Below are 20,758 nucleotides of genomic sequence, written 5' to 3'. Positions count from 1 at the left end.
GGGGGGTCCGATCACCTGAGTGAGTGTGCTCAGTCCTGGGGGGTCCGATCACGTGAGTGTCTGTGCTCAGTCCTGGGAGGTCCTATCACCTGAGTGACTGTGCTCAGTCCTGGGGGTCCTATCACGTGAGTGACTGTGCTCAGTTTGAGAGGTCCTATTACCTGAGTGATTGCATTCAGCTCCTCCAGGATGGCATCTTCATCTTCCTGAGTGAAGCTTCCTGCCAATAGCTCATCTATTTGCTGCAAACGGAAGAGCAGAGGTGAGGACCGTGGCCAGGCTGGGGCAGGGCGTAAGTGGCCTCTTGTGGAGGAAGGAGACAACCCAGGGCTCAAGGCCCCCCCTCACTCGAGGGCGGCCACTGGGCACTCACGCAGGTGGTAGGTGCGCTTGCAGGCTGGTGGAAGGCGGGGGCCCTGGAACCCGGCAACACCTACCCGCTGGTACTCCACGGCCTCCTGGGTCTCCTCCAGTATCCGCTCCACTTCTTCTATGGACATCACCTAATCAGGGCAGAGGGAGTCTCGTCAGTGAGGCACCAACAGAAGCCCTTGCAGTCAGGCCACCTGGACCGGCAGGGCACAAGCCAGGCCACGCGGGCCACGACACAGTTCTGGTCGTTTCTGCCGTGGGCTGGGCCCATGCACAGAGGCTCCAGGGCTCCGAAAAGACCCGTCTTTTCAGAAGCCTCGACTGCACTGCTCAGCCGGCACCCCAACCAGCCTAGAAGGTCCAGGTAGAAATAAGTAAGAGGGCGCCTGGGTGGCTCAGTCATTAAGCGTCTGCCTTCGGCTCAGGTCATGATCCCGGGGTCCTGGGATGGAGCCCCGCATCGGGCCCCCGGATCGTGGGAAGCCTGCTTCTCCCTCTCCCGCTCCCCCTGCTTGTGTTCCTGCTCTCACTCTGTCAAATAAAATCTTTAAAAAAATAAATATTTCTAGGGGCACCTGGGTGGCTCAGTCGTTGAGCATCTGCCTTCGGCTCAGGTCATGATCCCAGGGTCCTGGGATCGAGCCCCGCCTTGGGCTCCCTGCTCGGCGGGAAGCCTGCTTCTCCCTCTCCCACTCCCCCTGCTTGTGTTCCTGCTCTCGCTGTCTCTCTCTCTGTCAAATAAATAAAAAATTAAAAAAAAAAAAAAAAAGAAAGAAATAAGTAAGAAGGTGTCAAAAACTTTCTCTGGGCAGCTCACTTGATTTCGTTTGGGTTCAAAGAAGTGCCTCTGCTTGCCTAGCAGGTACAGCACCTGGTCAGAGGTGGTCAGAGACGGACGGAGGTCAGAGAAGCTGGGTGGCTGTGGCGCTCTGTGCAGCCCCTGCTGTCCACTCATCAGGAGATGGGGGTGGGCTGGGGCACGGCCTCTCTGGGCCTCACCCCTCCTTTTGCTACCCACCTCTATGCCTCATCCTATAACAAGGCTGTGTTCACCTCCTCCAGGAAGCCCTCCCAATTAGTTCACCACACCGTTCCTGCACCCTCACTGGACTTTTCTTCCAGTAACTTGAACGTCTGTGCCCATCACCCCACTCTCAGGTCAATACCCTGGGTTTGTCCACCACCAACAGCATCACCTTCTCTCGGTAGCAACTGGCTTTCCCACATTCCCAGCTGGCACCAACAGCTCCTGGCCAATGGCCTGGGCACAGGTGTGGCCTCGGGCACAAGCCCCGCCCCCTCGTTCACCCAGCTCCCCTTCCTCTCTGCCCCCAGCCCTGCAAGGACCCACCTGATGCATCTTTTTCAGACACTCATTTCCAATCTGCAGCCCTTCGACCACCTTCATTTCAATCTGGGTGAACTCAATACTCTGGACCTGAGGATGCCAAAGCAGACCAGGTGGTCAGGGGCCTGCCTCCCCCACCTCCTTCTCCCCCCACTGCCTGCTCCGCCTACCATCGTTTCCAGGCTGGTGATTTGGTTTTCTGTCTTGTCCAGAAGCTGCTCCCGGTACCGCTTCTTCTTGAGCAGCAGCTTGGCCCGTCTGCAGAGGGAACCCGCACAGTGACCCGCCAGCCGTGCCTGTTGGCTGGCCTTACCCGGCACGCACCGGCCTCTCCTGGGCCTACCCCACCCCCTGCTCTAGGCCAACAGGGGACTGGAGCCCCTTTGCACAGCCTGCCCTGGGCCCCACTCACTCCTTCTTCCCGTCCCGCAGGAGCTGCCTGGCGATCTCGCGCTCCCGCTCCAGCTGCTGGGTGACTCTCTTCTGGTACTGCTTCAGCTTGTCCCGCTGTTGCTTCAGTTGCTGCGAGAGCGCAGGCCTGGGTCAACACCGTGCCCTCGCTGCCCCAGGCCCCGCGCAGGCCACCCAGCACCCTCACGGCCGCCGCTGGCAGCACCCTCTAACACAGAGTTCTCCGTGGGGACAAAGGGCACATGAGCCAACATCTGGAGACATTTGGGGCTGTCACCACTGGGGGGGGCATGCTCCTGGCACCAGTGGGTGGAGGCCAGGGGTGCTGCGCAGCATCCTGCAATGCCTGGGACGCCCCGCACAGGGGGGAGGCAGCCCCAGTGTCCACAGCCCTGAGGTGGAGAGCCTGTTCTCAAATGCATCACTGCATAGCATGGCTGTGGATGCTCGGGGGGGGGGGGGGGAGAGCGGCAGGTCAGAGTGTTGCCGCTGCCTCAAAGGCTCAGAGACAACAGAGAAGGGCCCCAGAGAGCCACCATCCCACCCAGCCACAGTGAGGGTTTGGGACCTTCCATCCCGGCTTCGCTCTGCCGGCTTTAGACGTGTTCTCGATGTCTTTAGCTACCCTGCTCTTGTCGCTTATCACCGTGTCTGAGTTGACAATAGATGGCACATTTGGGTGAAGTGCTTGCTTGATCTTGCCAAGCACCTGGGACCCCCGGGTACTGTCCCAGAAAGGACACAGGGTCATTTACACATGTCCTATTTTAGGCCATTCACATTGCTTCCAAATCTCACCATTTCAGATGACAGTACGGTGAACACCTGCAGGCACAGGGCATTTCTCATATGTAGCTTTATATCTTTAGCATCGATTACTGTTGAGTTAATTAACTTAATTAATTAAGTCAAAAGGTTCGTACATCTTTAAGACTCAGGATAGCGAGAAACCATCCACCAGCGTAGACGTGTCTGCAGGGGCCTGCTTCATGGGTCCCTCTACAGCACGTTCTCCTTAGTGCCTGTCCCAGGGCACCACATGGCTTGTGAGTCAGGCCTGGTGATGGCCGCACACATTCTCCTTGCTGCAATGAAAGGGGCCCGCTATCCCGGCCCCATGGCCCCAGAGACACCGTGACCAGCCTACGTGTGCAGTCTTCTCAGCTCTGGCTGCCGTTCCTCCCCGGGGGGCTGGGCACCCACCCCTGCCCCTCAGGCCACTGTCCAAGCTGGGCGTGTACAGAGTATTGAAGATGAGCCAAAGAAGCAGGTGGGGCCAGACTGCCTCCTTTGTAAAATGAGAGGCGTCAGCGGAGGGTCACAGGGCAGAGAGCACACTGGGGCCTGGAGCTTCTCAGCTTTACAGCCTAGGAAAACATCAGGCAGTAATTCGGTTTATTGTGTGCAAACCGCGTTGTTCCAGTCTGGGCCACACCAAACTGAATTCCTGGCAAGCAGAAAGGCCTCCTTCCAGAGAAACCCAAGGGTGAGTCCTCAGGAGAAGAGAATCGCCTTGGGGGTTCCCACGGGCGCCAGGTGCGCACCCTGCCTCCCCAGAGCTTAGTGCTCTTCCTGTGCAGCACCCACCGCCCTTCAGATTTTCTCTAGGGACAAACGTGCCCGATTCCCCTTCATCTGGGGAACTTCAGTTAAGAACCTTTTATAACATAGGGTCTCTGAGGCCAAGGTGAAAAAACCATCTGTCATTTGAATTTCTCTTTTCGTACAAAAATGACGCATTTTTGTTGCAGGTAATTTTGAAAAGAAAGCAAGAGCAAAGGTAAACTCTGCTCAGATTTTGGACCACCTCCTTCCTGGCACACTTTTCTCCTTACAGAAATGGATCGGGGTGCACATGCCATTTCACTGAACCTATCCTAGGATTCTGTCCACAGAAACTAACTTTTCTACCGGAGCTCCCCGGAATCTGCAAACAGCAAGAGCAGCACCACGGACACAGCCGAGTGGGGTGGCGGCAGCCCAGCGAGAGTGCTGAGGGGGCCGAACAGGCTCGCAGACCCAGGCGAGGCTGGCGCGCCCCGAATCTCGACCCCGCGCCTTAGTTGGGCCGCGGCCCCCGGCCCTGGGGCGCGGGGCGGGCCACCCGGCGGGACCGGCCCCCCAGCCCGGGTCGTGGGACTCGGAACCTGCCACCTGCGAGCGCGCGCTCGCCCGCCGCCCAGGTGTGACCACGACACAGCGCGACGCTCCGACACCGCGGCCCCGGCTAGCCCTCGCTCGGATCGCCTTGCAGCCCCTGAGCGGACGCGCCTCGGGGCTCGGGACGCCCGCCGCCCGCGGTCCGGCGCCGCGACCCGGCTGCGAGAAGCCGTCCGGCGGACCGGCAGGCCCTCCCGGGGGCCGGGCAGCCCTGCCCCAGGCCCCCCCGCCGTCGCCGCGGGGCCCGGCTCTCACCAGGACGGCCTTGTCTTGCTCGGTGACCCGGCTCTGCTTCTTGCGGCCGAACAGGTTGCCCATGGCGCCCCGGCCCCGCGGCCCCGCCCGCCGCGCCCCCTCGCCGCCCTCGCGGCCGCCGTACGTCGGCCCCGCCCCCTACGGCGGCCGCGCGGGGCCAGGCGCCGCAGAAAGCGAAGCGCGTGCGGGCGAGCGGCCGGCGGTCCACCGGTTCGAATCCGCCTCTGCAGGCCTCCGCGACCGTGGCGCGAGGACGCTGCCGGCCGGGCCTGCGCAGTCCTAAATGACGCATTTCGCGTGCCCTCCAGAAAGTCCCCCAGCTGTGCAGATGCAGACTCAATGTTCCAGGCTCCTGTTTAGGTGGGATCCTTGCAAGGTAACCGGTGGATAGCGTCCGTAGGCGGTCAGAAATCCTGTACCCGAGCCACTGCCCCGTGGCTGGTGCTGACCACAAAATGCTGCGTTTAGTGATGTGATAGTCAACCTGCGGGCTTCCAGGTGTCTCCTGAGAGCTATGGGCCGCCCACCCAGCCCTGCGCCCCGGTGACTCTGGATCCACCTGGCCTGCGGCTCAGTGCCCGGACCTGCTCAGCACGGCCCATCTCCACTTCTGGTTCCGTGTGCCCTGGCAGAAGCCTCCAGCCCTGGGGGATGAGAGCCTGCACGGGGCTTTCGGGTGGGGAGCCACTCACACCTGCCGCCCTGGTTCCCACTGTGTGTCCTGGCCGTGAGTCCCTGGTTTGGAGGGCACACTGCCTCTCACAGGACAGCACCCAGCCCAGTTCGGTCACCCCAGCTGATCCTGTAACGGAGTCTGCAATGGGCCGGGCCACCGTCCTGACAGCCCAGTGGCTCGTGGGCAATACGTGCCCGAGATGAGCAATCCCGGGGAATGAGCCCCTTGCCTCACCTCCTTCTGCAAAATGACCTCCTTGGTCAGAAGCGGTGTTGTGTGGGCACGCGCTGGCCGGCCTCCAGCGCACTCCGGTGCTGCTCTAGCAGAAAGCCTTGTAGGCGGGAAGAGAAATCCGTATCCAGAGGAAGTGTCTATGCAGGGAGGACAAGTCACTGCCTCATGATGGAAACATCCTATTAGCCAACCTGCTGTCAGGTGGCTGGCTGGTCCCCCCAGGGAGCGGAGCTATTCCGGGGGCTCAGTGCTGTTGAGCGGCTGGGCACTCCGCAGTTGTTGGGGGCAGGCGGGCCTTGGTTAGGGGAAGTCTGTGTTGCTGAGCCCATAGCCTCTATCCCAGCTGCCATGGCCACTTCGTGAGCACTGGGAGGCAGGGGAAAGCCGTTCAGGGTGGTGACTCACGTCAGGTTTTGGCCATAAGGCCTAGAGCTCCATTTCTGTTCCACGAGGCCAGCACTAGTCTAGGTGGCTGCCCATGTATTTCATTCTGGTCACCCCGATTAGCCAGAGTCCCTGTGAGAGAGCACTCCGCGCAGCAGTGTGTCCCAACCTCCTATTAGGGTAAGGTCCAGCCTTGGTTGGAGACAGCGTGGCCGCTGTGGGACCATGCAGCCTGCCTGGGGCAAAGAAAGGTTCCAGCGGCTGAGAGCCAGAGCTGGTCTGCAGGAGAGTCCACCCCTTGGCCAGGAAACTCACTAGGGGGTATGTGGGGGCCACGGAAACTGCCCACCAGGGCTGAGAATCTTGCTGGGCATGGGACAGGCTGGAGGAGGTCCGCCAGAAGCAGCCATAGGTGGAGGAGAAACTCACTGAAGAGCCTTCCCCTTGCTGGCCCGCTGGGAGTGCGCCGTAGGAAGAGAGAAGCAGCCTGAGACAGAAAGAGAGCCCCTCGCTCTCCCTGGCAGCTGCGTTGCTCCCGCACTCTGGCAAGGAAGCCCCATCAAGCTAGCTGGCGAAGGAGAAATGTCTGCGGGTCTGGCTCCCCCATCACGAGCGGCCAAAGAGAGAGCGAGTCCCCGGTCAGCCTTCACATACCGCAGTATCGATGCTCCGGGACTCCCGGGACCGGGTCATAAAAGGTGACACGGCCAGTGGAACTCACTTGGAACTCAGCCACCTAGTCGGCGGAGCCTAGTGGCCCGGAGCGCAGCCTGGGTGGAGAGGAACTGGCAGGCAGTGGCCCGTGCCAACCACGCGGCCACCGGCTTGCACAGGGAGGTTTCTGTCCCCCGCTGGCGGGGCCACGCCAGCTAACGTTGCAGGGAGCAGGGATGCGCCTTTCCCGCGGACTCGGCCTAAACGGGAGATTCTTGAACTCGGCCCACGGTGGTGGCTGGCTCCACAGCGACAGTGGACTGGAACGCTGGAGTAGGCAGGCGGGGGATTTGCAGCGTGTACTTCTTGGAATCCTGCACAGCGGGGCCCATTCTGCCCTCTGTTTCGGGCCCCCAGTCCTGGAACCAGCTCGGGCTGGGGGCAGGTGAGAGGTCGGACTCTGTTAGGTGCTTGGCGTCAGATCTCTCCTCACCCGATCTGGATTATTTTCTCAATGATCAGTGCGAGCTTTCCTACAACATCCATCTTGTTCAGGCCTAGGGGCGCCTGACCAGCTGCAAGTCCAAGACCAATGCCGAAGAGTCCGGCACTGTCCCTCGTGACCCCGCTCTCCTGACCCCTGGGCCTGCCCCCTCGGGTGCCCAGGGGAAATCAGCACCTCCACCGTCATTCCTGACCCACAGAGGGCTTTTCAAGAACGTGAGGTCCTCACCATGGGCTTCCTCAGGGCCCCTGTCAAGGTGCTTTGGGGACACAGCAAGGGACCCAGTGAGTGGGCTGCACCTGACACATTCACAGCGCGTCCTTATCTTCCTAAGCCCCTGGAGTCTCCCCTATGTATTACACCAAGGGATTTCTGACAGCTCAGCTATGCTGTGTTTAGTCCAAGTTTCCAGCAACAAAGGGGCAAAGTTTGGAGGAGGTCAAGGAAAGGCCCTCGCAGGTGAAAGCAAGAGGTGGGGCCCCGAGTGTCTGGAGAGAGCACCCATGCGGGCCCGCTGTGGCTCTCTGCTGTGAGTCAGCAAAATCTTGGTATTCTTGGGCTGGGGTCTGGAGGAGAATCGCCTCCCCGAGGCAAGTGACTGCCTCAGTGTGGTCCCCACAGGAGGGGCTGTCTCAGGGAGGAGGGTCCACTGTGCTGGCGGGCCAGGCTTTATGGGCTTAGCCCCGCGGGCGGGGCAAGGTCCTTCCACCCCGGGGTCTCCGTCCTCACTCCTCTCCGCGCTCCGATCTGGACCTGGCGGGGTGGAGAACCCGCTGTCTGTGGGAATCCTGCCAGCCCCAGGATGAAGCTGGGGGAGTGGTTTCCAGATACAACGGTCCTGCCACAAGAAACCAGATCTTCTTTCATAGTAGTCCAACAGATTTTCCGATTTTCTGGTTCTACCCTGGAACTGAGAACTTAAAGCTTGTCGTCTTAAAAATGTCATATTCTCCGGGGAAGTCAGGAATCGCCAGCCCGCCCCACCATTTCCCCAGAACGCTGCTTTGCAGCTGCTTCTCGGGCTCCCAGAACCGGGCTTTCAGGAAACACTTGCTGCCAGCGAGTCATAAGACACGTGTCTTGACATAGCTCGCGGCGGCCACCCATCCCCTGTTCTTCACAGGCTGCGTTAGTCTGCTCAGGCTGCCGTGACAGATTGGCACAGACCGGGCGGCGAAACAACAGAATCTCATTGTCTCTCAGTCTGGAGGCTGGAAGTCAAGGTGTGGGCAGGGAGAGTTCCTGTTGAGGCTCTGAGGGGGCCCCTGCTCCGGGCCTCTCCCAGCCGCTGGGTTAGGGTTAGGGTTAGGGTCAGCCTTTGCATCTGCACCTGCCCCCTTGTGTGCGTGTCTGTGTCCAGATTTTCCCTTTCCATAAGGTACCAGTCTTATTGCATCAGGGCCCATCCCAGTGACCTCATTTTATCTTAATTACCTCTGTAGAGACCCTACTTCCAAATTACATCACATTCAGAGGAACCAGGGGTTAGGACCCACCACGCAATAATGAGATCATCACTTCCTGTAACCTATTGTGGATTTCTGCCTTTGAAGCTCTCTCCTGGAATGACCTGTGATACGAAGCACTGCATCACCCACCTTTGCTCGGGGCACCTCTCTGGGTATTTCAAGCCCAAAGTGTTTAATACAGAGAGTCAGCACTTCTAAACCACTGACAGGGTGGCAGGAATGAAGGTGGAGGGTCCCATCACTAGATCTTGGGGGGCACAGAGACCCTGCGGCTTGCGTGAAGTGCGTGCTCAGTGACCGCGGCCTCCAGCCCGGGGTGTGCTGCACCATCTCACCTGCCAAAGCCCCCCAGCTGGCCTGTGGCTGCCGGGGGTGGGGTGGCGGGGGGGCTCAGGAGAATCCTTCTGTGGGTGGAAAGTAGCCCAGGATTGCGATGTGGCTTCCGGGGAAGCTGTCAATGGGGAGGTGGCGTTGGGGGTGGCCATTCCACGACGCGCAGACCCAGGGGACGTTGGTATGAAAACATGGCCCTTGTGGGGGGCCACCATCAACAGGGCTGCTGGAGGCCTGGTAGGGTGCTGGCGGCCCCCATGGAGTGACCCCGGGCCTTCTGGTGCAGATGACATAAGCTGCACTTGAGACAACTGGGGAGCTGGCTGCGTGGGACTAGCGCGGGAAGCCATCTGCGACTTCTCTGTCCACCTGCTCTCCGTCCTCTGGTCCTGGCTCCCCGACAAGAGCTCTGATTGGCTTCCCTTCCGGGGCCAATCGGCCGTGGCCGTGGGGGGGAAAGGGAGGCTGATTGGCTGAGCCTGGTGTCATGCCCGCAGCTGAGCCAATCCGCACAGGGAGGGCGGGGCCCACGGGAGGCGGGCGCTCCCACTCACGTGCACTGAGCGGAGGGAATTTTCCTTCTCTGGATCCCCGACGCCGGCTGTCCCGGCCTGCGTGGGGGCTGTAGGTCCGGCTCACCCCCGGCTCGGGCCAGGACACCCCGGTGGAGGCCGAGCTGGGGGCTGGCTGGTGGGGTACAGGTGCACTTCGGACAAGGGGCCATGCGGTGTGTTAAGAGTTTTCAGGGGTCCTGGGGGTCAGACTAAGGAGGCACTGACAGAAACAGTGGCCGAGCCAAAGAACATTCTGGAAGAAGTCAGAAGAATCCGGGCAAATTTCCAGGGATTGGGTGTGAGCTCAGGAAATGTGTTGAAGACACAGGTGGGGGTGTTGGCCCTACCCATTGCGTGGATGCTACAGTGGACACTGGAGCAGCCCCGGGGATGGCCTGTGGGAGCCCCCAGGGCAGACATCCCTGGGAGGGCTGGGGAAGGGAGGCAGCCCTGAGAGTTTGGGGCTGCAGGGGGTAGGCCCAGGAGAGACTGCAGGGAGGAGGCCCGAAAGGGACTGCAGGGGGAGGGCCAGGAGGGACGGCAGGGAGGCTGGGGAGAGGCTGCAGGGGGGAGGCCCAGGAGGGGCTGCAGGGGGAGGGCCAGGGGAGGCTGCAGTGGGGAGGCCCAGGAGGAACTGCAGGGGGGAGGCTGGGGAGAGGCTGCGGAGGGAGGCCCAGTGCAGGCTGCAGGGGGGAGGGCCAGGAGGGGCTGCAGGAGTGAGGCCCAGCAGAGGTTTGGAGACGGGAGTGGAGACACCGAACCGCAGCAGGTCAAGTGTGGAGACACATCCTTTAGGGCCTTGAGAGAGGAGGAGATGCGGGGCCGCAGGGGCATCCACTTCCTGGAAGCCTCGCGCGGCTGTGCCGGGCTGTGGTCGGGCAGCGGCGAGCCCCGCGGCGGCCACGCGGTGGCGCTGCAGGACAGCCTGGCGGCCACGCGGCACGGCCGAAGCCTGGACGTGGCCGGCTCCCCGCGGAGGCCCCGTCCTGGGCACCTGCACCCAGCATCCCCGCGCCCCCCACCCCAGCACGTCAGCACGCGGCCCTTCACACCCCTGGGGGTCCTCGCAGGAAGGATAGAGAGCTTCCTGGACCGGGACGCTGTGCTCAGTCCGCCCGCCCCGGGGATGTCATCGCCTGTCCGCGCATCACCGGTTCACGTACTCATTCAATCATCCATCTATCCGTCCACTCATTTGGTGCCCACCGCGTGCAGGCCTTGCTCTGGCTGCTGCCGTGGGTTTGCATCAGGCATGGGGTCTCGGGATGGCAGGCTGTTCCGACGGGGGTGTGGCATCTGGTCTCAGGAGCACAGACACTGGGACAGTGAGGGGGTAGTGTGGGAGCGGGGACAGGGCCCCGGGCTCGTCTGATTCTGATCCTCTGCTCGTCGGAGCCTCCTGGCCCTACTTGGGGAAGGGCTGATCTCACCTGGATTCGTAAAGGTGGCTCAGCTGCTCCCCCGAGGGGGACGGGGTGGCGGTGGGAAATGGCCCTGGAGACCACGAGGGGCCGCCCTGGTGAGAGCAGGTGGGGGGGGTGGAGGTGCTCATGAGAGAGGCGTCCCGGACCAGCAGCTGAGGGGTAATCACGGCAGACACACACCGGTCTACACCAGTCCCTGTGAGGGGACACGGGGAAACAGCACAGAGGGACTGGTCGCCTGCCTGGTGTGGAGCTGGACTCTGAGCCCCTGGCCTCAGTGGGGGAGGGGTGGAGGGTGACGGTGGCCTGGCCGGGGGCGTGGGGAGCAGACGGACATGTGCCTAGCAGCTGCTGCCTGGGGGCTGGCCCCAGGGGCTGGGTGCCGAGCTGTTCTGCTCAGGCAGCACCCACGTGCCTTGGTCTCAGGCCCAGGAAGGGCGTCTGGGAGTGGGGGAGTAGAGAAGGGGCCTGCAGGGCGGGGGGTGAGGGCTGGGCGGGGCTGTCCCTCAGCTGTGCCGCCGCAAGGGCTGCAAGGGCCAACAGGGCCAGAAGCGCCCTTGGGTGTCCCCTCCACACGGTGCCAGCGCCGCCCTGAGTGCCCAGGGAATGCCCGGCATGTCTGAGACCAGGTCATGGAAGCCCGGGGGCCGTGTCCTGACGGCTGACGGCAGCCCCACAGAGGGGGCTCGGAGCCAGCAGCACCCGGTGGCCGCTCAGCACCCTGACCCTCACAGCTGAGGCGCCGATGGGCTTGCGGTTAGTGGCTGGGCTGGGCTCTGTTCCAGGGCCGGGGGTAGCAGCTGCCCTGCCACGACCCGCCCCCGAACTCGGCGCTCAGAGGCCGCCTAGCTGCCCGCCAGGGGTCTTAGGGCCCCTCCCAAGCTGGCCTCGCGGCTGTCGGTGGGAGGGCTCCCCACTGGGCTGCCCGATCGCCATGCCGCTTCCTCTAGAGCCGGTGATCCGAGGGCCTGGTGCCAGGGCTGCCGGCTTCGTGCCCCCAGGGGTCGCAGGGCCCTGAGATGCCTCCAGGTCCTTCGTGTTCCCAGGTCCCAGGCTTATCAGCCCGAGTCCCTGCAGCCCCGCCCTCCCTCTTGACGTGCGCGGACCTAGGGGAGTTTCCGTTTCCCGCAAGCACAGTCCGGATTCAAACCCAGACCAGCCCAAAGCCCCGCTCCGGAGCCACGCTCTCCGGCCTCTCTTTGGGCATTTTATTGAGGTGACATTCACGTCACATACAACTCACTATTTTAAAGTGAACAATTCAGTGCATTTAGTGCCTTCACAACATTGTGCAGCCACTACCTCTATGTAGTTCTAGAACATTCTCATCACCCCAGGAAAGCACTCCATGCCCCTTAAGTAATCACTCCCCACCCCCCTTCCCCAGCCCCTAGTAACCACTGGTCTTTCCGTTTCTGTGGATTTGCCGACCCCCGGATATTTCATAAAAGAAGAAGTATACAATATGTGGCCTTCTGTGTCTGTCCTCTTTCCACGTCCGTCCACGTTGTGGCAGGTGTCAGTACTTGCTTTTTAGAGCTGAGGAATAAATACTCCATTGTGTGGTGAGACCACATTTTGTTTATTCGTCCGTCAGTGGACGCCTGGGTTGTGTCCACCTTCAGCTGTGAATAGCGCGGCCAAGAACATGCGCGCACTGTGGCCTGTGCGTTCCTCTGGATAAGTGGCTCGGAGGGGAGCCACTGAGGAAAGCGCTAACGGTAGGCTTAGCGCCGCGCTGCACCGAGCATGAGGACCCCCTCCACCTCCCGGCCACACCAGCCACGTGCCGTCTTCGGGATTCTGGCCGATTCGTGTCCATTCCCGGGCTCTCCATCCCGCTCCCCTGGCCGGGCCGCACACCCTCACCCCAGCACCGCTGTTTGGATCACCGTAGCTTTGTAGTTAAGTTTTGAAACACGGAAATACAAATCCTCCAAGTTTTTCATTACTGTTCTGGCTATTTTGGGGGTCCTTGCAATTTCATATGCCTTTGAGGGTTGGCCTTCCCACTTCTGCAAAAAGGTGATGGGGGTTTTGGTAAGGATGAGATCGCCGTGGAGTGTGCCACCGATGTCCACTGGGCCCTCGTGCCCCTGTGTGCTGGGGCCAGCTCTGCCTTCCGCGACGTGTGTGGTCCTCGGCATGTAAGTCTCCACCTCCTTTGTTAAATCTGTTCCAAGGTATTCTGCTCGTTTTGTAAATGGAATTGGCGTTCTTCATTTCCTTTTCGGGCTGCTCCTTGTTGGGGCGCCATTTGCTTTTCCCCCAGTCCAGAAAGTTCTGGTATATAGCAAAAAAGAAAACCGCACATGGTGTCCGCTCTGTCCTTGGCTGTAGCTGTTGCTAGCCTCCGCCCCCCTTCCCTGGGGAGCCCGGGGTCCTGTGCGTGGCTGGGGCTCCCTCAGAGCCAGCTGGGTCGCTGGAAGGGCTTGGTCTGGGCCCTCCAGTTAGGAGAAAGCCGGGCTCAGAGCAAGTGTTGGGGGGTGAGCTGTCATGGTCCCCGGGGCCCCTCTCCTGCGGGGCAGGACCACGGCACAGTGCTGGGGACAAGCTCTGGGCCTGGCTCCTACTGTTCTCCACCCAGCCCCTTCCCACCATGGTCGGGGTCCACTCTGGGAGGCCCCAGTCTTGACTCCCACGTGGAGGGGTACAGCACTGGCCGGCTCTGCTGCCCGCCCAGATCAGTGCTCCATTCTGGGGTGGTGGCTTGTCCCCCTTAATGCTCCTCTTTCGAAACTCCTTCTACACAGTGGGCAGCGCCTGGGTTGGTTCATCTGCATCCTTGGCCACCTGTCCTGTTAGGTCTCGTGCTGCTGACCAGCTGGACAGTCCTCCCTGGAGGCCCCTTGGGCTGAGGCTCTTGGGTGAAGCCTCCTCACCCCCTGCCTCTCCCAGCGCTGGGGTCGGGGGGGAAGAGATGGAGATGGGCCTCTGCCTCCCGACCCCTTGTGCCCCGCTCCATGTGCCATGCCGTGTGGCCAAGCAGTCTGCTCATTGGTACAGGTGGGTGGCTGCGGCGACCCTGGCTCCCTCCGTGGCTTCGTTCCAGTGGGGGCCTGGCAGGCGGGGGCCGTGGGGGCTGCCCTAACCCAGGATGTTCCGGCTGGACAGGTGGGTGGGGAGCGCAGCGCTCGCCCTTGGTCCTGTCTCAGAGACATGAAGCCCACCCCTCACGAGTGGGTGAAGGCCCCGTCCGTCCAGGTGGAATGAAGGGGCTGTAATTGATTTCCTCTTCTTTTTTTAAAGATTTATTTATTTATTTGAGAGAGCGAGAATGAGAGAGAGAGTACACGAGAGGGGGGAGGGTCAGAGGGAGAAGCAGACCCCCCGCTGAGCAGGGAGCCCGATGCGGGACTCGATCCTGGGACTCCAGGATCATGACCTGAGCCGAAGGCAGTCGCTTAACCAACTGAGCCACCCAGGCGCCCTGATTTCCTCTTCTAGCCGCTGCTGCTGAGGAGGAGAAATTGAGAGAAACAGAGAAGGCCGCAAGTACCGCCCAGAAACCAGTTAGCTGAGGGCCTGACAGCAGACAGTCGCTGAAACTCTCTCTGCAGCTCCCTCCTAAACCCTGAGGCCGGGCCACCCGCCAGGCGGGGGCAGGGCTGGCGAGGGGTCTCCCGCCCCCTCCAGGAGAAGGAGCTGATGGCCCCAGTTCCTAGTAAAGCCCTGAGGTCAAGCCCCTGGTTAAAAACTCGGAGAAGAATGGGTCCATCGAGGCTGGCCCCCTGGGGGCCCGGGGTGTTGGGCCCCGCGCTGCCGGGGGTGAGGAGGGGGGGGCGGGGCGGCCCCCCCCCCCCCCCCCCCGCCCAGTAATTAATCCCCAAACCAGCTCTTCCCACACTCTCTGCCGGGCCTTCCGTCCTGAGACTGAATGACCAGTGCGGGCACGCAGGCGTGCCCGCACACGTATGCACCCCGTGTCCCCGCGGTCACCCGGTGAGCGCGGGTCTGCTGTAGGGGCCTCTGCACCTCCCTGAAGATGAGGACAGCCTAGGGGATGCTCCCCAGAAATCTGACCCAGGACAGACCTTTGGGCCACAGCTGCCCCGCGCGGTGGCTCCAGGTGGCCCAGCAGGACGACCCCACGAGACGCCACTCCCCGAGGAGGCTGCCGTCCCCTCCCTCGGGGCGTCGCGGCGCAGCGGGCCTGGGCCTGGGGTTGCGGGGGGGCGGGGAACGAGTCGCCTGGCGGGCCCCTGGCGCCCCCGCGTGGCCAACTCCCGCCGCGCATCCATCTTTCATTCTTAGGAGCATCGGGTTTGCACTCAAGTCCTGGCGACGGAAAAACCGATGTTGACAGGAAAATATTACTTTCTCTGCGGAAGCACGGGCGCGGGAAGGCTGGGTATATTTCTTGCAGAAAACAAACGTCGCCCGGTCAGGAGCTGCAGCGCTCAGAGCCCCAGGTTTCCATGGCAACGGCCGCCCTCCCCACCTGCGACCGGAGCGGAACAGGTGCTGCGCTCGGGGTTCGGCCTCTGCCCCGCGCGGCCTCTCCGGGGCTGATGCCCCCCCACCCCTTTCCCCCACCGAGGGCAGGACAGACGCTTTCCTTCCCATTCCGGCCGCCACCCACCTCCTCTTGGCAGAGGGTCCCCTGCATTTGGGGGCTTTGCTTGATGGGGGTCTTTGACCCGAGGCTTGCAGACAGAGGGAGTGGTCGGCGGACTAAAGCCCCTGAAGGATGTCCGCGTCCTACCCTGGGGGCCGTGACTCTGGGGAACAGGGGCTAAGGGGATGTTGCAGGTGGCCCTGAGGCCAGGCCGAGGCTGCCTGTGACGTCGGGAGATTGTCCCCCAGGGTCCTTAAAAGCGCAAGAGGGGGCAGAGAGCGTCAGAATCATGTGACCCGAGAAGCTCCTGGAGCCGGGATGCGGCAGATCCTGGAAGCTGGGAAAGGCGGGAAAATGGAATGCCCCCCGGGCCTCTGGGGAACCCAGGAGTGTGCGGCCGTGGGGGTCTGCTGCAGCAGCCACGGGGGCTCGCACAGGGGTGTCATCAATCTGGGGGACCCTCAGTGCGGTTCCCAAGGCCTGGACGCCTTCTTTCCCAACTGCCCCTTGCTGCGGCCCCCGAGGACCCTGTCCGGAGCCCCCTGAGCCCACTCCTGTCGTCGCTGCCGCCCAGGTGCCCCTGCTGCTGGGGTGTGAGCATTCCCTCCAGAACAAGGACCCACACGGGGCCCCCAGAACCTCTCACCCCGGCAGAACCAACCAGCGCTTACTGGGCAGTGATTTCTCCAGGAAGCCGGCTAGCCCCTCCCAGGGGGGCCCACAGCGGGCAGCGATGGTGACCTTGCGTCCTGGGAGCCACGTGGCCCCGTTTGCGATGGCCGCCGCGTGACCTGAGGGCACCGGCGCCTCCTCTCGCTGCACCCCGGTGCGCCCAAACCTCCCCATCGCCCCCCGCCTGGAGCTGGTGTGCATAACTCACCGGACCTGGGGTGCACCCCTGCCCCACGCAGCAGCCCCACCCTTGGTGGAGTGAAGGTCTCAAAGGGGCCTCAGTGTGAGGATGTCTGAGTCGCGACCCCAGTTGTGCCACCACCCAATGGACGTGGCTTTGGGCGAGTTACTTAATTCCCGGCCCCCACTTCCTGCCACAGGGGTGACAAGAACCTGTCCGCAAGCGGCGTCCAGGAAGCCACCCCCATGGAAGGATCGGGGACCCTGCATGACCCACTCGCGCTGCAGCCCGCCGACTCGCGTCTTCACAGGCCGGAGAGCGTCGGGTGGGCGGTGGGGCTTCGCGGGGGTGACGCCCACGTGGAAGGCAACCCCGGGCCGCCGGGTGGGCCGCGTCATCATGGGGTAGGCCGGCCGGGGTCGGAGAGGGCGGGGAGGCGGACTTAGCCCCGGAGGCTCCGGAAGGAACCGGGGCGGCAGCCCACGCCCTCTGCGAGAGGCCCCGCCCCGGCCACACCCACCAGCCCCGCCCCGCCCCCACCCCGCCCCCACCCCCGCCCCGCCCCCATCAGACAAAGGCCCCGCCCTCGACCCCGACCCCGCCCCGGGCCCCCAAAAGCTACCAGGCTGCAGACAGACCACCTCTGCACTTGTTTATTGTCATGAACAGTTGCCGTTTGCTCTCACTTTCACTCCGCAATTCTCATTTGGTAAAATAAATAGAGATAAACGAACCTTCAGGGCGTGTTCTGTGAAGCCCCGGTTAACTCCATGATTGGATTTTCGCGTCGGACCCGGGAAGACCTAGCCGGCCGCCGCGTGCGCGGTCCCGTGCAGCCCAGCTCCGCGGCCTACAGTCCGCTGCTCCCGACCCACCCGGTGGGCCAGCTGCGGGGCGCGGACAGGGGCCAGGTGTCGGCAGCCCGGGAGCCCGTGCGGACCCCGTCCCGGAGCCGGCTCCCGGGGCGCACGGGCGTCCCCCCGGCCGCAGAGCCCGGTGCTGCCCGGTCCCCGGGGACACGGCCCTGGCGGAGGCAGAGCGCCAGCCGCAGCACGAGGGGACTCACATTCCCACTATTATGGCCTTGTAGTGGCAGAATTAGTTAAGCCAGCTCACTCCTCTATCTGAATAATCTTGATTCCCAAGGAAAATGGAAAAAATGCTTTTCAGAATATCATCATTGTGGTTTTGTTTTACAAGCGCTGTTTGTAATTGCTTAGCACGTTCTCTGCTGTCCGTCCTGGGGCTACACCGTCCCCGTGGCTCCGAGGTCGTGCACGTACACGTGAAGACACACGCACACCTGTGTGCAGACATGCAGACGCCCTGACCCATGCCAAAGCAATCACCAAGAAACTCCTGCGTTACTCGCTGCAAGACACAAACTTCTGCCGAGCCAGCGAGTGGCGGGAAGAATGGGCCACCGCTGACCCACAGACGCCCGCCGCGCTCCAGCCGCCCCTGCACTGTGCGTGTGTGTGATGCCTGTGCTGGCCAGGAGGCCGCGGGCCGCACAAGTGTGTGCTCACGTGTGGGCTCGGGTGCGCACACCACGGGCCTTGCACCGCGTGTACACCCGTGTGGGAGGCCACAGGCCTCGTGGCTGTCACTGCACCTGCCTGGGAACAGCAGCACTTGAGAGAAACAGGCCCTGTGGCCCAAGGTGGTGGCGGAATGGCCAAGGACCTGCCTCACCTGTCCAAAGCCAGAGGCCCCTCCTGCTAGCGGGTCTGTGATGAGAGAGGCCTGTGCCGGGAAGGTGGGCTGCGTGGTGGAGGGGCACTACCAGTCCTCGCACCCTCTGGCCACGAAGGCCCCTAGTGGGCAAGGACTGGCGGTTGGCGAGGGGGCTTGGGCTGTCTCCTTCTACATGTGCCGGCTCTGTCTCTTGAACTCCCCCCGCCCCCAGCCTGGAAATGCCCCCAGGAGCGTGTGCACAGAAAACGGCCTGGGCTAGCCTGCAGCCAGGGGGATGCAGCCCAGGCTGGCTCATGGCCAGGCAGTGGCCCAGAGACCCACATTGAGCCCTAGCGCTCCCCTGTCCGCCAGGGTGGCTGAGCCCTGGGGAGATGGCTTCTGTCTCAGAGCTTTTGTGGAGCCAATGCTCGGGTCCCTCGCAAAACAGAATGAGTGTGTTTCCCCCTTTAAAAATCTCAGAAGCAAAACAGGACGGGAAGGGTGCTGGGATGTCTGCGACTGTCCTTGGGCTGTCACACGGCAGGACTCCACCAGAGGCCCCTTCCCTGGGCTCCTGGGCGTGACAGCGACCACAGACGGACAGACAGACAGCGAGGGGCCTCCTGGAGCCCTCGGCAGCAGGTCAGGACCAGTGTTGAGGGTGTTGCGGTGGATCCACTATGTACATGGAGGCCTGGCGGGGAGGGGAGCCCGCTATCTGGCGCGCTTCTCCACCGAGTACACAGAGATGTAGTAGTCGTTGCTGCCCACGGCCAGGTGAGGCTGCAGAGGAGAGCAGGGCAGGTGAGCAGGCAGGAGGGTGGGGAGGGCGCCCTGCGGCTTCCTCATCCCCACTCTGCTGTGGCTCTCAGCAGAGGCCCCACAGCCCGCCACGGGGACACGGGGGCTCCCACAGCTCCGTGCAGGGATGGTCTGGGACCCCAGTGCCACGTGTCCGGGCTGAGAGCCCCGTGCTGCATGGGGGCCTCTGGTGTAGCCCACAGACTCGTGGAGCGGCCGTAAGGGACGGCTGCCCCTCCCCGGGGAGCACAGGCTGGACGAGGACACCTCAGCACCCTCTTCACTGCACGGCTTCTCCAGGGGCGGCACCAGGGCAGCGGCCAGGGATGATAGGAAAAAGGGGGCTGTCTCATGTCTGTGCAGCCCACGACTCCCTGCCTGATGGGGGAATCTGGTGCTGTTTTTGGAGGTAGCTTGGGGGCCGTGACCCTTGGAGACCCTAGGACCTGACAAGATCTTGTTTCATGCCATTCTTGGACACGGGGAGGGAGAAGCCCAGGGCGGCCTGGCTGTAGTCCCCCCGACCCCTCTGAGTCCCCCTGCATCCCCCCTGCACCCCAAGGGTGGGGAGACACAGACCCAGTGCGGGTGGAAGGCCAGGCAGCTGATGGCCCCGACGCGCTGGCCCATAAACCCGTCATAGTACTTGATGTGGTTGATGAGCTCCCCGTTCCCGCTGTAGATGGCCGTGAACTGGTTCATGGAGCCGCTGCACATAGAAGGTCTGGCGTGAGCCTTCCCGCTGGGGTGGAAGAGTGCCGGGGGGCGGCAGGTGCGTCCACAGGGAGAGGTGGCCCCCCTTTCCTCTCACACGGGCACTGTCCCAGACACGGGGCTAACCTGCCCGCCCATCACCCAGGCACAAGGGGCCCCACATTTACGTGGCTCCAAAGAGCTCTCCTTCCCAGGCCATGGGGGGATAGCGCCTGTTGTTTACACGGAGACCCGAGGCTGACTCTGGGTGCTCTGAGACGGTCGGGTCAGGAAAGGCCCCTCATTTTCTCTTAGGGTTGGCACCTACCAGGCGATCAGGTTTGCCTGGGGGTGGATGTCAAGGGCCGTGAGCCCCTTCACGATCTGAAGGACATTCACAGACTCCGGCATCCGAGGGTCGAAGAAGCGTACGTCCCCGTTGACACTGCCGGGAAAGGGTCACTGCTGGTGAGGCTGGGGCGTGCCGGCCTCTCAGGGCCGGCCGCGTGCAGTCTGGGGCCCACGTGCACACGCGCCGCTCAAGGCCAAGGCCGGCTGGCCCGAGTGCCCAGTAAGGCCCCCCCTGGCCCCAGCAACCAGGACCAGCACCCCGGACTCCTCCCCAGAGCCAGAAAAGGCCCTGCCTCCAAGGAGTGAAGCAGCAGTAAGCAAAGACACAGGGGGAGGATGTGAGTTATTGGTTTCATTTCCAGTTCTGGAGATTAGATTTTGTACAGCCAGGGATGTAGTTACAGGATGGTAGGGAGGGGAGGCGGGGAGGCCAGGAGGCCCGATGTCACCCCTTTCCTGCCACCTTTCCTGCCCTTGGTCTCTAGTGGGTGTCGTTCTAAGAGCTATGTTCTGTTTTTATACTACAAATAAGGGAGAAAGCATCTCTTTGAAGAAATGGTGGCTTTGTGACAGTAAATTACATTTTGCTGTCCCTTTAACGGGCAAATAAATATTCGCTGCTCTCAGCACGGGATTTACTGGGCAGCAGAAATGGATTTATGGGGCGCCTGGGTGGCTCAGTTGGTTGGGCGACTGCCTTCGGCTCAGGTCATGATCCTGGAGTCCCTGGATCGAGTCCCGCATCGGGCTCCCTGCTCAGCAGGGGGTCTGCTTCTCCCTCTGCCCTCTTCCCTCTCGTGCTCTCTGTCTCTCATTCTCTCTCTCTCAAATAAATAAATAAAATCTTAAAAAAAAAAAAAAGAAATGGATTTATGGGCAGACGATTACTCCATGCAGTAATCCCACAGCAAAGGGCCGGAAGATGCCCACCCCCCCTCCCGTGTACACCCTGCCGGCCGCCACCGAGCCAGCCTCCTGCTGCCCTCGGGCGAGGCTCTCCAGCAGGAGGCCTGATGTGTCCCTGCCCTCCCACCGGCCCTGACCTT

The 20,758-nt window shown here is 62.4% G+C and overlaps 2 protein-coding genes across 4 annotated transcripts in view; both read right to left on the bottom strand.

Moving 5' to 3' along the window:
- Window positions 1-4,647, bottom strand: part of CHMP6 (charged multivesicular body protein 6) — a 7,530-nt gene extending 2,883 nt beyond the window's left edge. Inside the window, exons 1-6 of one of the 2 annotated variants that reach the window (XM_021680801.2) lie at window positions 4,547-4,647; window positions 2,133-2,242; window positions 1,891-1,978; window positions 1,724-1,810; window positions 438-503; window positions 162-242 (exon numbers count right to left, since the gene is read on the bottom strand). In XM_021680801.2, the coding sequence (XP_021536476.1) occupies window positions 162-242; window positions 438-503; window positions 1,724-1,810; window positions 1,891-1,978; window positions 2,133-2,242; window positions 4,547-4,609 (495 nt within the window). In that variant the 5' untranslated portion in view covers window positions 4,610-4,647. Of the gene's footprint in view, window positions 1-161; window positions 243-437; window positions 504-1,723; window positions 1,811-1,890; window positions 1,979-2,132; window positions 2,243-2,929; window positions 3,000-4,546 lie in introns of those variants that run through there. The other variant, XM_021680802.2, reaches the window with a different exon arrangement.
- Window positions 4,648-16,840: 12,193 nt separating this feature from the next.
- RPTOR (regulatory associated protein of MTOR complex 1) overlaps window positions 16,841-20,758 on the bottom strand; it is a 333,104-nt gene continuing 329,186 nt past the window's right edge. For both annotated transcript variants that reach the window (XM_021680930.1, XM_044921442.1), the window contains 3 exons: window positions 19,690-19,806; window positions 19,248-19,377; window positions 16,841-18,650 (listed from right to left, as the gene is read on the bottom strand). In XM_021680930.1, coding sequence (XP_021536605.1) covers window positions 18,582-18,650; window positions 19,248-19,377; window positions 19,690-19,806 — 316 coding nt within the window. In that variant the 3' untranslated portion in view covers window positions 16,841-18,581. The remainder of the gene's footprint in view (window positions 18,651-19,247; window positions 19,378-19,689; window positions 19,807-20,758) is intronic.

Source organism: Neomonachus schauinslandi, chromosome 15 (genome assembly GCF_002201575.2).
Source record: "Neomonachus schauinslandi chromosome 15, ASM220157v2, whole genome shotgun sequence".
Lineage (NCBI taxonomy): Eukaryota > Metazoa > Chordata > Mammalia > Carnivora > Phocidae > Neomonachus > Neomonachus schauinslandi.
The sequence above is the reverse complement of the archived record's forward strand: the minus strand, read 5'-3'. Positions and strand labels throughout refer to the sequence as shown.